Source organism: Eschrichtius robustus, chromosome 6 (assembly GCF_028021215.1).
Source record: "Eschrichtius robustus isolate mEscRob2 chromosome 6, mEscRob2.pri, whole genome shotgun sequence".
In the NCBI taxonomy this organism is placed as follows: Eukaryota; Metazoa; Chordata; class Mammalia; order Artiodactyla; family Eschrichtiidae; genus Eschrichtius; species Eschrichtius robustus.
In genome coordinates, this window is record NC_090829.1 from 98,608,215 (window position 1) to 98,623,250 (window position 15,036).

General features: G+C 39.6%; 1 protein-coding gene and 1 pseudogene across 4 annotated transcripts in view; one reads left to right on the top strand and one right to left on the bottom strand.

The window, feature by feature from the left end:
• Positions 1-2,783: 2,783 nt before the first annotated feature.
• Positions 2,784-2,897, top strand: LOC137766930 (U6 spliceosomal RNA; annotated as a pseudogene).
• Positions 2,898-4,496: 1,599 nt separating this feature from the next.
• The window catches only part of LNP1 (leukemia NUP98 fusion partner 1), a 37,023-nt gene continuing 26,483 nt past the window's right edge, over positions 4,497-15,036 (bottom strand). For 3 of the 4 annotated variants that reach the window (XM_068546852.1, XM_068546850.1, XM_068546853.1), the window contains 3 exons: positions 9,092-9,148; positions 8,774-9,004; positions 4,497-4,927 (listed from right to left, as the gene is read on the bottom strand). In XM_068546852.1, the coding sequence (XP_068402953.1) occupies positions 4,778-4,927; positions 8,774-9,004; positions 9,092-9,148 (438 nt within the window). In that variant the 3' untranslated portion in view covers positions 4,497-4,777. The remainder of the gene's footprint in view (positions 4,928-8,773; positions 9,005-9,091; positions 9,149-15,036) is intronic. The other variant, XM_068546854.1, reaches the window with a different exon arrangement.

Sequence of the window (15,036 nt, forward strand, 5' to 3'; positions counted from 1 at the left end):
ACAATTTTTATTTCAAGAGAGTATCATATGACAGTGTCTTGCCTAAAACAGGCAGGATTAATTCAAGTTCTAGAGCCCTGGTTGTTCAGAGTCACATTCTCAAACTATATCTATTACGTCACTACTATGTGATAGGCAAGGGTTCTGCGAATGCAAAGATTATTAAGATATGGTTCCTACTACTAAGAGTTCACAGTCTAGATGGGAAGACAGACGTAAGTAAATCATTACCTGATAAAACCGACATGAGTCATACTATAGTACAGAAGAGAATATGAATGAACAGAGATATTTTTATTTGGAGAGAATAGGAAGGAAGGAAGGAAGGAAGGAAGGAAGGAAGGAAGGAAGGAAGGAAGGAAGGAAGGAAGGAAGGAAGGGAGGAAAGAAAGAATCAGGTTAATAAACTTTAAAATGTTGTAACTAGTATTAGGCCAGTTAACCCAAAATAATACCATGGATTAATTAAATTCCAATTCTTTTTAAGCTTCCTAGAATTTAAAAAATAAAATTCAAGTAATATAAAAAGAGGCTGGAGAGTTCGAGTATAGATCATTGCTGCCCAATAGAAATATGAGACATAGAGGTAATTTTAAATTTTCTAATAGTAGCGACATTAAAATAGGGAAAAAACAGGAGAAATTAATTTTAATAATATATTTTATTTAACCAAACATATCCAAAATATTATCATTTTTGTTGGAATCAAGGCAAGATATAAAGGGCCTGATGTGGGATGCTGGCAATGAGAATGGAATTTGGTAGGTCCAAGTGATAGTTAGAGGCAAAATAAGCAGAAGTTGATAATAAATTTGAATAGAGAACAAGAAGAGTACGTGATGGTTTCAAACCCAACCAGGTTCTTGGTTGACAACTGGTAAATAATGCTAACCATTCACTGAGGCAGGGAACACAGATTGGGGGCAGGCAGGGCAAGAAATAATTATTTACTTTAAAAAAATGGGTTTGCGGGAATTCCCTGGCAGTCCAGCAGTTAGGACTTAGCGCTTACACTGCCGAGGGCCCAGGTTCAATCCCTGGTAGGGAAACTAAGAGCTCACAAGCCACGCGGTGTGGCCAAAAAAAAGAAAAAAAAAGTGGTACCTATCGGTATATTATGAGGGAAGTTTTTGTTTTTGTTTTTTTTTAATTTTTTAAATTCATTTATTTATTTATTTTTGGCTGTGTTGGGTCTTCGTTGCTGTGCGCAGGCTTTCTCTAGTTGCGGTGAGCGGGGCTACTCCTCGCCGCGGTGCGCGGGCTTCTCATCGCAGTTGCTTCTCCTGTTGCGGAGCACGGGCTCTAGGCGCACGGGCCTCAGTAGTTGTGGCTCGCGGGCTCCAGAGCTCAAGCTCAGTAGTTGTGGCACACGGGCCTAGTTGCTCCGCAGCATGTGGGATCTTCCCAGGCCAGGGCTCGAACCCATGTCCCTTGCACTGGTAGGGAGATTCTTAACCACTGCGCCACCAGGGAAGCCCCTATGAGGGAAGTTTTTAAGATGGAATAGACTTGAGAATGTTTTAAGCAAGGAACCATTAAAATTATGCACTTGACTATTTTAAAAGATGTAAATGATATACTGTTAACTGAAATGAACTCATGTTTAGAAAAAAGTTTGTGTGTGTGTGTGTGTTTGTGTATACACATAGATAATATTCTGGAAGGACAGACAACAAAGTATTAACCATGTTTATCTCTGAGTAGGTACAATAAGAGTTTTTAATTTTCATTCTTTTTCTTGATCTGTATTTTTATTATGACGACTATCATTTTGTGATATTTAAAAAAGGCAATAAGCTGGCAACTTCATATTCAGAGAGTCCCCCCTCTTCCATTTACTATGGTCCTGAAAGTGTGCTGAAAACAGACTTTCCTCCAATTTGATAGAATATAGTATAAAAGTCTTAATCCTGATTTTCCCAGGTACTGCTATCCTTGAAGGGGAAGAAACTTCACAGATATCCTGGCTGGAGTGGAAGGTGGCTACTGTCTCAGCCAGCCAGCCAATGGGCCCTGGGAACTCCAGGCATCTCTCCTTTCCATGGGTGGGCCACCTCTCCCCAGACCTTTCTTTTGGGGCCACAGCAGATGAGTAGACCATCCCCAAATCTGAAAGTCGGTTAGCAAGACTGAAAAGTACCCAAAGCAAGGGTGGGGAAACAACACATAGTATAACACAGATCTCAAAGGCAGGTCGGTCCCATCCTCTCCCTTGGCAGTGGCAAATAACCGGCAAACACACCATGTAATAGCTGAAGTCATCTTTTACCTGTGTGAAAAATCACCATTAAAAAGCTGCATGAAAGTGTCAATTCAAAATGGTGAAGGTACAAGTTGTATGAATTGAAAGAATGCACGTTAATGATCATCACTATTTTACTTTTCTTTCACTGTTTTCCTCTTCTCTTTTTCCTCTCCTTTTCCTTCTTTTTATTGTCTATGCCAAAGTTAGTTTGTTCTTACATACGCAGTAAGTTGCGGTATTAGTAATGAGTAGTAGTTTTGGGAGATCTTCTTCTTCACAAGATAGAGATTCTAGCTGCCCTTGGGCATTTGATGATCCAAGACAGAGACAAAGAATAAATAGGGAGAATTCTACTATCTTTTCTTCTAGGGAAAAAAACAGAATATGGCCTCAATATGTCAATTAACCTGATCGTGGTGATGATTTTACAAAATATGTCAAATACTCATACACATATCAATCATCATGCTGTGCAATGTAAATATATACAATTTTATTTGTCAATTATACTTCAATAGAGCTGGGGGGAAAAAAAGAAGTGCCTGCTTCAGCAGCACATACACTAAAACTGGAACTTCTCTGGATACAGAGAGGATTAGCACAGCTCCTGTGCAAAGATGACATGTAAATTTGTGAGGTGGTCCATATGTTTTAAATAAATCATGCTAGGAGAGGGTATGGAGAAAAGGGAACACTCTTGCACTGTTGGTGGGAATGCAAATTGATATAGCCACTATGGAGAACAGTATGGAGGTTCCTTAAAAAACTAAAAATAGAGCTACCATATGATCCAGCAATCCCACTACTGGGCATATACCCTGAGAAAACCATAATTCAAAAAGAGTCATGTCCCACAATGTTCATTGCAGCTCTATTTACAATAGCCAGGACATGCAAGCAACCTAAGTGTCCATCGACAGATGAATGGATAAAGAAGATGTGGCACATATATACAATGGAATATTACTCAGCCATAAAAAGAAACGAAATTGAGTTATTTGTAGTGAGGTGGATGGACCTAGAGACTGTCATACAGAGTGAAGTAAGTCAGAAAGAGAAAAACAAATACCGTATGCTAACACATATATATGGAATCTAAAACAAAGAAAAAAAATAGTCATGAAGAACCTAGGCGCAAGATGGGAATAAAGACACAGACCTACTAGAGAATGGACTTGAGGACACAGGGAGGGGGAAGGGTAAGTTGGGACAAAGTGAGAGAGTGGCATGGATATATATACACTACCAAACGTAAAACAGAGAGCTAGTGGGAAGCAGCCGCATAGCACAGGGAGATCAGCTTGGTGCTTTGTGACCACCTAGAGGGGTGGGATAGGGAGGGTTGGAGGGAGGGAGACGCAAGAGGGAAGAGATATGGGAACATATGTATATGTATAACTGATTCACTTTGTTATAAAGCAGAAACTAACACACCATTGTAAAGCAATTATACTCCAATAAAGATGTTAAAAATATATAAATAAATAAAGCGATGTAATGTACAGCATGGTGACTATAGTTGACAATATTGTATTGTATATTTGAAAGTTGCTAAGAGAGTAGATCTTAAAAGTTCTCATCACAAGAAAAAAATGTGTAACTATGTATGGTGATGGATGTTAACTAGATTTACTGTGGCAATCATTTCACAATACATACAAATACTGAATCATTATGTTGGACACCTGAAACTAATATAATGTTACATGTCAGTTATACCTCAATAAAAAATAATAGTCTCATAAAGTTAAAACCCAGAGCATAAAGCTGATCTCAGAGATTCAGTCTCCACCCACGTAATCAAAATTGTAACCCACTCCCAAGTCCTGCTTTTCTCATTCACATCTGCCCGTTCACAAGCAAATCACACATCTACTAAGTCAGGACCCACTGCAAAAGGGAAATGAAGGTCCTGCCTCAAGTTAGGAACAAGAGTCAGCATGAACTGGGCTCCGGCCCTAACTCTGCCACCTCCCCAGTGAGTGACTGAACTTTCCTAAACTCCAGGTTCCTCAGCCAGCAAGTGAAAAGAAGACTAGGTCCCACCTCAGAGTGGTGAGGACTATTAGGTAACGCATTCAAACTCTCAGCACAGTACTTGGCACCTTAACTACCAGCTCTCATTAAATGATGGCCTTTAGACATACTTATATAATTACTCCTAATAAGGAAGTAAACATTGAGTCACACCAATGACTTTTATTTAAGATTATTTGCGAGGTTGATGTGGAAGAAGGGTTGGTGAAGATGTGTGGGTAGCTCTTTAAATATCTCTCTTTACATTTTCAAGAATTACTTTATTCTATTAAAATACCTTTTATCCTTTTTATTCCCATAAAAGGGCAACAGAGCAGATCACACTCTGAAAAGCAGCTGGAGTATGATGCAAGCTGTCTCGGGGAGCAGCTGAATCAACCACCCACTTGAGTCACTCAGCATCTGCAGACTCTTTACAGCTACCACTCCTGGGCCTGGTGAATTGGGGCTCAAAAAACACAGTAGCATCAGTAGTCATGGTGTGGAAACAAAGTACTATTTGGGCCCCTTTTCAGACAGGGCGGGCAGGTATGCTTCTCCACGCTCTTCCTTCCTAGAGCTCCTTCTTTCCTCCACTTTCTTGCAAGACCTCATTTCCAGTGCCTGGCATTCTCTCTCATTTCTCTCCTTTCTGCTCTCAGGTCCCTGAAAAAGAAGGGTCAGAAAAGGGTAGATATGCCGACAGCTGACAACATTCCACATTTTTCCAAATTATCAGAAGTGAAGAAAACCCTAATCATTTAGCAGACTTTCACATCTTAGTTTCTAGTAATAAATTAGCATAATAAGCCTAAGGGTGTTGCTAAAGGTTTAGTCATAAATAAAGGAATAGGGGGCCTTGGGCATCAGCAGGTGGTCTATGGAGGAAACTCAACCTGCACACTACTCTGCCTCTAATGTACAGAGGGATGTGATTCCATGGCACAGTAAAATTAATAGTCTTCTGGTGCTTTTTGAAAAGGAATGTGGCAAAAGAATCATACACGGAATGATTCTAACCTCCTTATGTTCACTCCCTTAAATTACATTAATAGTAGGGTTTGCACTAAGTTTTCAGGTGAGGACTGGGTAAAGAAGAAAGTGTCAAGGAATGACATTCAACCACACAACATTCCCCAACAGGTTGCGCAGGGGTCTACATTCAGTGACTGAATGAACACACACTATTGTTCTAGGATGGGGAGATTCGGCACTAACTAGAGAGACCCTACTTCCTAGATTCTACACCTAGGCAGAGGGAGACAATCAATCAATAAGCCTAAAAGGAAACAAGAAAATGAAAGGTAGTGATAAGTGCAATGATACCTATAAATAGGGTGATATGATAGGGAACGGGGATGCGGGGTGCTTCTTTGGTTTCCATGGTGAAAGTGACTTTCAAAGGAATTACTGACAAAAGAATGGTGTTGATAAATGTGGTGGTGTCTATTTACACTTCAATTTTTTAAATAAACAAATAAGACCATTACTCCTCCCCTCCTCCATTCCAGTGAACTGGAGACACTGGAGAACCCCTGAGTGTCTATGAGGTGAACATATGCAGTGGTGAGTAACAGTCAGATGGGCAAGGTCATGACTCGGCCCTCCAGGGTGAGTTATGGCGATGTCTAGTTACTGTGGTGGTGTTAGCTCCTGTACATTGTTAAACTGTTTTCATACCTAGATTATTTCATTTCTGTCTATAATGGTCCGTTAGTCAAAATCAGAAAGCAAAACAAATGATGAAGCTGAGATGCAAGTTAAGAGGAGCTTAAAAATTGTACTAGCTCTGTAAATGTGCCTCCAGATTATTTTCATTAGCTCCAGTGCTTGTGTTAAATCCATCAGTCTGATCATAATTCATATTTAGCAGCCATGAATGTCTCTAATCCTTATAAAAACAGTATGAAAAAGAAAATATAGTGATGATTATTTGCAGTTTGGCTTTTCCCTTATTGAGAATCAAGACTATCCAAAAATTGCTCATAAATAATGACCTGAAATATTTTTTCTTATCTCATCACTTAGAAACAAAATGTGAAAAGTTATCAAAATAAGCCAGTTGAGTTTTTCAATGTCAAAATGAAAAAATTTAATGTTGTTTGTCATGAGCAGGTCACAAAAGCAGTTTCTGGCTCTTCTTGATGCTAAAGGATGTAAAATTTAAATCTATGTATTAGTACACATTTGGCCCCCAAATAAAAGGCAATATATATTATTTTTTAAATTGCTGAAAAATCATACTTTTTAATGTAGTTAGCTTTAGAAAAGTGTATCAATTGTTAAATAGAAAAAAGTTTTAAAGTATGCAATGTTCCAAATTTTTTATTTTGCATTAAGATAAACTTTATAATATACTCTTTAAAGACTGATATAAAATAAAATACTTAATTTAAAATTATTTATCATGTATACTTATCATATAATATGAAAAAATTTTTAATGATTTTGTAAATTCCTAGCAGGTTTCTACCTATTATACAGTTGTCCCTTGGTATCCGCAAAGGGATTGGTTCCAGGACTGCCGACAGGTACCAAAATCCATGGATGCTCAAGGTCATGGGTGCAGAACCCGAAGACACAAAGGGCCGACTGTACATAACTATGAAAAGAGTTCTTGGGTCAAAAAAGTTGAAAATGCTGCCTTGGTTATCTTGGTACTCAAAAGGAAGAACTTGAGAAATGAATGAAACAAACATTTTTATATTTTAAGGATAATGTAATGAACATCTCTTTAAATAAGAAAACTGATTTCACGTTTACACCCTTACGTAAATATGTGATATGAATGTTTTTCTGAAGCCATCAGAATCAACAAAGAATTGTTCAGATTAAAATTTTTTTCAAAATATATTTATACCCTCCCTTGTTCCAGAAAGAATTTAAAGCAGGTCAGTCCCCTAATTAATATAATTAATGATTTCAACACGTAGTTTTGAAACAGGAATTTTTTCACGCCTGTTTTATTCCTGCCAAAAGTTCATAATGTGAATCTAATCATGAAGAAATATCAGATGAACTCAAACTGAGCTTCATTCTAAAAAATAACTGACCTGTACTCTTCAGATGCCAGTCCCATGAAAAAGACCGAGGCATTGCTCCAGAAATAAAATACCTTAAAGGGACATAAAAATCGGTTGCCATGCGTGATCTGGAATCTCGTTCTAAAAAATATTATTGGAACAACTGACAAAATATGAATAAGGTCAACAGATTGGATATAAACGTTTTGTATTGGTGTTAATTTCTTGAGTTTAATTATTGTACTGTATTTATGTCCTTGTGGCCTTGTTTGGGGGTGGGAAGGAGAGAGAGGGTATAGGAAAATGTGATAATATATTCACGTTTAGAGGAAATCTAGATGAAGGGTGTAGTTTTGTACTATTCTTGCAACCTTGCTCTAAGTCTGAAACCATATCTTAAAAAAACAGTACAAAGAAAAGACAAAACAGAAACTCTTAATAGGTTTAGATAGAGTAAGTGACAGCTGTTCACTACTCTTCCTCCCTTATTCCTCTTATGATCCAGTAGAGAGAGCAGCTTACTGAAGGGAAATCGTAGATATACAAGGTCACTGTGACAAAAGTGAGGTGCCACCTGTGAGGCAAAGATGCACAGGGACAATCCCAACAGCCATCACTGCTAGGCAGAAAGCACCGCACTCAGGTGGACAGTTAGGTAGGAAGCGCCTGAGTGTCTTCCCCTGGCCATTCACAGAGCACAGCTCAAGACCCAGGTGGCAATACGCCTAGGTTTACTTATTTGCTCTGCCTACTACATGGCAGAAACATATCATTATTCTTGTTTTGCAAAATAAAACCAAAACCAAAGACCCACAAAAAAAAAAAAAAAAGTATTTTGCTCAAGGCCACTTAGTGAGCACGTTGCAGAGTTGAAAAACTACCCCCCAATTAATTGGTCTCTAGTTTATTACTTTATGTATCAAGTTTGGCATCATCAGTGGCGTTTCAATTCTTTCCCCCATTTCGTGCCTTTGTCTCCCTTGGGCTTCACTTAGACTCTGACGAGGCCACTGTGAATGCCTGGACTGCTCCTCTGCTCCTGGATACTCACACCACTGTGTCCAGAGAGTTCCTTCTGTGTGCTTTTTAAAAGTACAGGGGAACACAACACCATCACAAACTATTTACTACCAGATTAAATATGAGAGAACAAGAGCAGTAGGGGCAGGTTTTTCTTCTTCAGATAGTAAAAGGAGAACGAATCACAGTTATTTATAATAAGGGTGATGAAAACAGAGGACCTTGGTAACAAAAACATTCCACATGTGCTCCTTTAGGAATCCTTCCTATACCACATGTCTTCAATAATAATAATTTAAAAATTTTATGTACACCTGGGCTATCTAAAACTGAGTGCCATTTTTCAAAGATCTCAACACCAAGCTGTAAATGAAGAAGTTAGATTTGTTCTCCTCAAACTAGGGAGGGATGAATCCTTTGGGTTTCCTTTTCTAAAATGGTTTAAATATTCAATAACTCTGTTACGTACCGAAGAGACAGAGCGTTTGGTTCTAAAGCAGAGTTGTTGTTCAAAGGACTCTGAAAATGCCTGAATTTTGGAATGGGATCTTATTTTTGATTCCAGTGGCTCCTTGAATGACCCATCCCCTGAGCATTTTCTGTAATCCCGCATGTGAGTATGGCATTGAAATCCCTGGTCCTCGTAAGAATGCCTTCTAGGATGGCTGTCAGACGACATCACGCTGGGAAGCACAGGAAACTGGGAATACAGAATTTTTTTAAAATTTACAATATAAAGAGACTGCACAATATTAGCACAGAGACAGAAGGTCCATAAATTACTAACCAAACAAATCTCACGTTGAACTGAAATTTTATCTTCTTGATCAGTAGGAGCTTTCTCCTGCAATGAGGCAGTGGGGTCAGTTGGTCAAAACATTAAGTAGAACATCCCAAGATTAGCTATGTTGTTCCTCTATCATTAGGGTGGTATAATAAAGTGTTCCAGCCTTAAATTGACATGTAAAGATAAATTTCAAAATGATCAAAATAAATTTTTAATGAAGCCATAAACATTTAAGAAATAATACAAAGGCAAATATTTGTGTGATTTCTGTATGGAGAAGGAATATCTAAGCAAAAGAGCAACGGAAGAAGTCATAAGGAAAAAAATTAATTTAACTATATAAAAATATAGCTAATGTGTATAAAAAACAACATATAATATGGTAGAAAAAAAAACTTTTAAAATATTTGCTGCATGTTTAATAAATATTCTGAAAATAAGGATATTTCACATAATACACACAAACATAGAGGTCATGTACTACAGTGACATCAGTGTTAAAATCACAATTGGAAAATGATGAAAAAAAAGATAGTTCAGGGCTTCCCTGGTGGCGCAGTGGTTGAGAGTCTGCCTGCCAATGCAGGGGACACGGGTTCGAGCCCTGGTCTGGGAGGATCCCACATGCCGCGGAGCAACTGGGCCCGTGAGCCACAATTGCTGAGCCTGCGCGTCTGGAGCCTGTGCTCCGCAGCGAGAGAGGCCGCGATAGTGGGAGGCCCGCGCACCGCGATGAAGAGTGGCCCCCGCTTGCCGCAGCTGGAGAAAGCCCTCGCACAGAAACAAAGACCCAACACAGCCATAAATAAATAAATAAATAAAATTTAAAAAAAAAAAAAAAAGATAGTTCAGATAAAACAAACTTCTTGAAAGAATTGTGACACTTGCTCTGTTAATTTCTCTCACTCCCCAACCCACTCCACTCCAGCTTTTTCACTCACACTTTTTCTTTTTTTTGTTTTGTTTTTTGTTTTTGTTTTTTAAAAGGTATATTTAGTTCCTGTGCAAACTTTGCTGTAGCAGAGAAAGCTGCAATGATACACATTTTGGATGTGTATGAATGTATCTGTAAAAGTGAAACAGGTAGGTTAATAAAGAATAAGTGCATTTTAAATTATGATATGTATTGTCAAATTATTCTCCAAAGAGGTGATACAAATTAATATTCCAAACCATGAGTGTGCCTGTTTCCCCAAACACTTTCCAACAAATAGGAAGAGTGAGATAGTATTATTGTTTTAATATGTATTTTTCTTATAATGAATGATGCTGTATAAACTTCATATGATAGAAATTGATGGAGACTTTAGGATTTCTTGGCATCTCATGTGTTACAGAGGATTAGACCCATTTCACAAGCGTGTGGGCAAAGGGGCCCATACTCTGGGCTCCAAGACACCTGGGTTTGGAGTTTGAGATGAGGTCCCGTTGATGGAGCACCTACTATGTGCAGACACACTTGCCCCTCACAGCAAGCAGAAACTTGCTCTTCCACGGTGCTATTATTTATCTGAGAAAAGCTGATTAAATGGCTTTTCTAAAGCTACATGGCTGATAAAGGGAAGAGCTAGGATTGCAATCCAAGTCTGTTGTAACCACACTCTGTGCTCTTTCTGCGTCCTGGCATTACTAACTGCTAACTTGGAGCAACAAGGCCAGCAGATCTGAAATCAGAAAACCCAGGTATGTCAATCTGCTACTCACTAGCTGTGTGACCTTGGGTAAATGATAACCTCTTTAGGGGCGAGGGAGGTCCTCAGGTTTCTCAAAGAATTTGTCAAAAAGCTGGAGTTGTTACCTTCAAGTCCTTCCAGGCCTCAGTCTGTAGTACCTTGTAATATAGCAAAAAATAGCTGTTAGCAGTTGCCTTATGTATTGAGGTGCTCCTATGTTGGTTGCATATATATTTATAATCGTTATATCTTCTTCTTGGATTGATCCCTTGATCATTATGTAGTGTCCTTCCTTGTCTCTTGTAACATTCTTTATTTTAAAGTCTATTTTATCTGATATGAGTATAGCTACTCCGGCTTTCTTTTGATTTCCATTTGCATGGAATATCTTTTTCCATCCCCTCTCTTTCAGTCTGTATGTGTCCCTAGGTCTGAAGTGGGTCTCCTGTAGACAGCATATATATGGGTCTTGCTTTTGTATCCATTCAGCAAGCCTGTGTCTTTTGGTTGGAGTATTTAATCCATTCACGTTTAAGGTAATTATCGATATGTATGTTCCTATGACCATTTTCTTAATTGTTTTCGGTTTGTTTTTGTAGATCCTTTTCTTCTCTTGTGTTTCCCACTTAGAGAAGTTCCTTTAGCATTTGTTGTAGAGCTGGTTTGGTGGTGCTGAATTCCCTTAGCTTTTGATTGTCTGTAAAGCTTTTGATTTCTCCATCAAATCTGAATGAGATCCTTGCCGGTAGAGTAATCTTGGTTGTAGGTTCTTCCCTTTCATCACTTTAAGTATATCATGCCACTCCCTTCTGGCTTGTAGAGTTTCTGCCGAGAAATCAGCTGTTAACCTTATGGGAGTTCCCTTGTATGTTATTTGTCATTTTTCCCTTGCTGCTTTCAATAATTTTTCTTTGTCTTTAATTTTTGCCAGTTTGATTACCATGTGTCTTGGCGTGTTTCTCCTTGGGTTTATCCTGTATGGGACTCTCTGCGCTTCCTGGACTTGGGTGGCTATTTCCTTTCCCATGTTAGGGAAGTTTTCGACTATAATCTCTTCAAATATTTTCTCTGGTCCTTTCTCTCTCTCTTCTCCTTCTGGGACCCCTATAATGCAAACGTTGTTGCATTTAATGTTGTCCCAGAGGTCTCTTAGGCTGTCTTCATTTCTTTTCATTCTTTTTTCTTTATTCTGTTCCGCAGCAGTGAATTCCACCATTCTGCCTTCCAGGTCACTTATCCGTTCTTCTGTCTCAGTTATTCTGCTATTGATTCCTTCTAGTGTAGTTTTCATTTCAGTTATTGTATCGTTCATCTCTGTTTGTTTGTTCTTTAATTCTTCTAGGTCTTTGTTAAACATTTCTTGCATCTTCTCGATCTTTGCCTCCATTCTTTTTCTGAGGTCCTGGATCATCTTCATTATCATTATTCTGAATTCTTTTTCTGGAAGGTTGCCTATCTCCACTTCATTTAGTTGTTTTCCTGGGGTTTATCTTGTTCCTTCGTCTGGTACATAGCTCTCTGCCTTTTCATGTTGTCTATCTTTCTGTGAATGTGGTTTTTGTTCCACAGGCTGCAGGATTGTAGTTCTTCTTGCTTGCGCTGTCTGCCCCCGGTGGATGAGGCTATCTCACGCTTTTTCATCTAACACTAATGTTAGTCAGGATATTGGTCTTCATGTTGCCAAATTCTGGGCACTTAATGGTCTTTAGTCGCTCTGTAGCATTCAACCCAGTTGCCTATTGAACCCTTCTGGAAACAGTCTTTCCCTTGCCTTCTACCACTGCACCCTCTTGGTTTCCCTTAGATCTTTCTGCCACTGTGTTTTAGACATTTTTGCTCACTTCTCCCTTCTAACTACTCATAACTGTTGGAGTCCCCTGACACTCTAAACTAGTCCTCCTTCCCTTCCTTTGCTTTCTTACTTTACACTGTCTCCCTCAATGTCTCACCCCCAGGCTTCAATTTCCATCTATAACCTAGTTTCTGATTTATTTGTTAGCCCAGACCTCTCTTCTGAGCTTCTGCCCACTGAACTTCTCCTCTTGGTATCCCATAGGCACCCCACCTGACTTGTCCAAATTTGAACTCATCATCTCTCCTTCCCAAGCCTGCTTCTCAAGTGTCCCAGAACTCAGAAACCGGCACCACCATTTGCCCGGTTACTCGGACCAGTAACTCAGAAGCCCCCCTCCACATCCAATTGCCAAGTCAGCAGATTCCACCTCTTAAATGTCTCTCAAAACCATCTACTTTTTTCCGGCACCACTGTTACTACCCTAATCCAAGTCATCATTACCTTTCACCCAGATTCCAGCAGCAGCCTCGTAGTAGTGGATATCCTGCATTCACCCTTACTCACTTTATTTCACTTTTCCCATAGCAGCCAGCATAGTTAAAACAACGTCAAACTCATACCTGATCACATTTCATTTTACACCTCATCTTGCACCACCCTCACCTCTTCAGTGACATAGCCTCACTGGTCTTCTGTCAGTTCCTCCAGCTCACCTGCTCCTGCCCAGCACAGGCACTTTCACGAGTGGTCCTCTCTGGCTGTGACCCCGCCCACAACCCCATCGCTTCATCTCATCCCTGGCTAATCACCCTTCAGTCACCGTGGAAACTGCATTTCCCCAGAAAGCTTTTCCTACCACCCCAATTGGTTCAGGCCCCTGAACCACCATTAGACGCTCTCCTGAGATCTCACACTTCTTCATGACACTTATCACAACTGTCATCAATAATTTGGTTAATTTTGTTACACATCTCTCTTCTCCACTAGACTGTATGCTCCTTCATGTCAGGGGCTACATTTCATTCTCTGCTAGAATCTCAGTATGCAGCACTTTGCCTTCATCATAGCATGAGTTCATTAAATATATATTGAATGAATAAATGTGTAAAGAATGAAAGAAAAAGAATACCAAACATAAAAATTGTTTATGCTTATTAGTAGTCAAAAATTATGTTAAATGATATCACATACAATTTTGCCTTTCAGGTTAGCAAAAAAAATTTTTTAATAATACTAACACTAGTAAGAGTGCTGGGGGATAGGCACTGTCATTCCTTGCTGGTAGGACTATAAATGGATACAGCTTTCCTAGAAAGCTGTTGGCACTATGAGTGAGTCAAAAGGCTTAAAATAATTTCCCTCCTTGGGTCCATCCATCGCACGTTATTATGGGCTGATTTGTGTCGTACCTCCCCCCCACTCCCGCCCCGCCAAATTCATATGTTGAAGCCCTACGTGAGTAGCTCAGAATGTGACTGTATTTGGGATAGGGTCTTTAAAGATTAAGTTAAAATGAGGCCATTAGGGTGGCCCTAATCCAATCTGACTAATGTTCTTACAAGAAGAGGAAATTTAGAGACACTAGGGATATACTCACGCAGAGGAAAGACCATGTGAGGACACAGCGAGAAGGTGCCATCTATCAATACAAGCCAAGGAGAGAGGACTCAGAAGAAACCAAACCTGCTGACACCTTGAACTTGGACTTCCAGCCTCCAGAGCTATGAGGAAAAAAATGGCTGTTGTTTAAGCCACCCAGCCTGTAGTATTTTGTTATGGCAGCCTGAGCAAACTAATACACATATATAGAAACTTACTCTCAAACAATAATCAGAAATATGGTTAAAGATTTATAAAGTTGGGGCTTCCCTGGTGGCGCAGTGGTTAAGAATCCGCCTGCCAATGCAGGGGACACAGGTTCGAGCCTTGGTCCGGTAGGATTCCCACATGCCACAGAGCAACTAAGTCCGTGCACCACAACTACTGAGCCTGTGCTCTGGAGCCCACATGCCACAACTACTGAAGCCCGCGCACCTAGAGCCCGTGCTCTGCAACAAGAGAAGCCACCGCAATGAGAAGCCCGCACACCACAACAAAGAGTAGCCCCCACTCGCTGCAACTAGAGAAAGCCCACGCACAGCAACGAAGACCCAATGCAGCCAAAAATAAATAAAATAAATAAATTTTTAAAAAAAGATTTATAAAGTTGCTAAGATACATGAGGTAAGTCTGTATAAATTAGTCCACTTACTGTAGGTCAGACATGGTACTTGGTGCTATGGATAAACTGGGGAGCAAAACAGAGTGTCCCCTTCTTAGAACTTATGTCTGCAATGGAGATAAATAAATGGGCATATGCCTACATCCTTGGCCAAATGCTATTAAGGGAATGTTCAAGGTGCAACAACAGGGTATAGCAGAGTAAAACCACATATATTTGGGTGGGTGTTGAGGTCACTGGGAGGATCAGGGGAGAC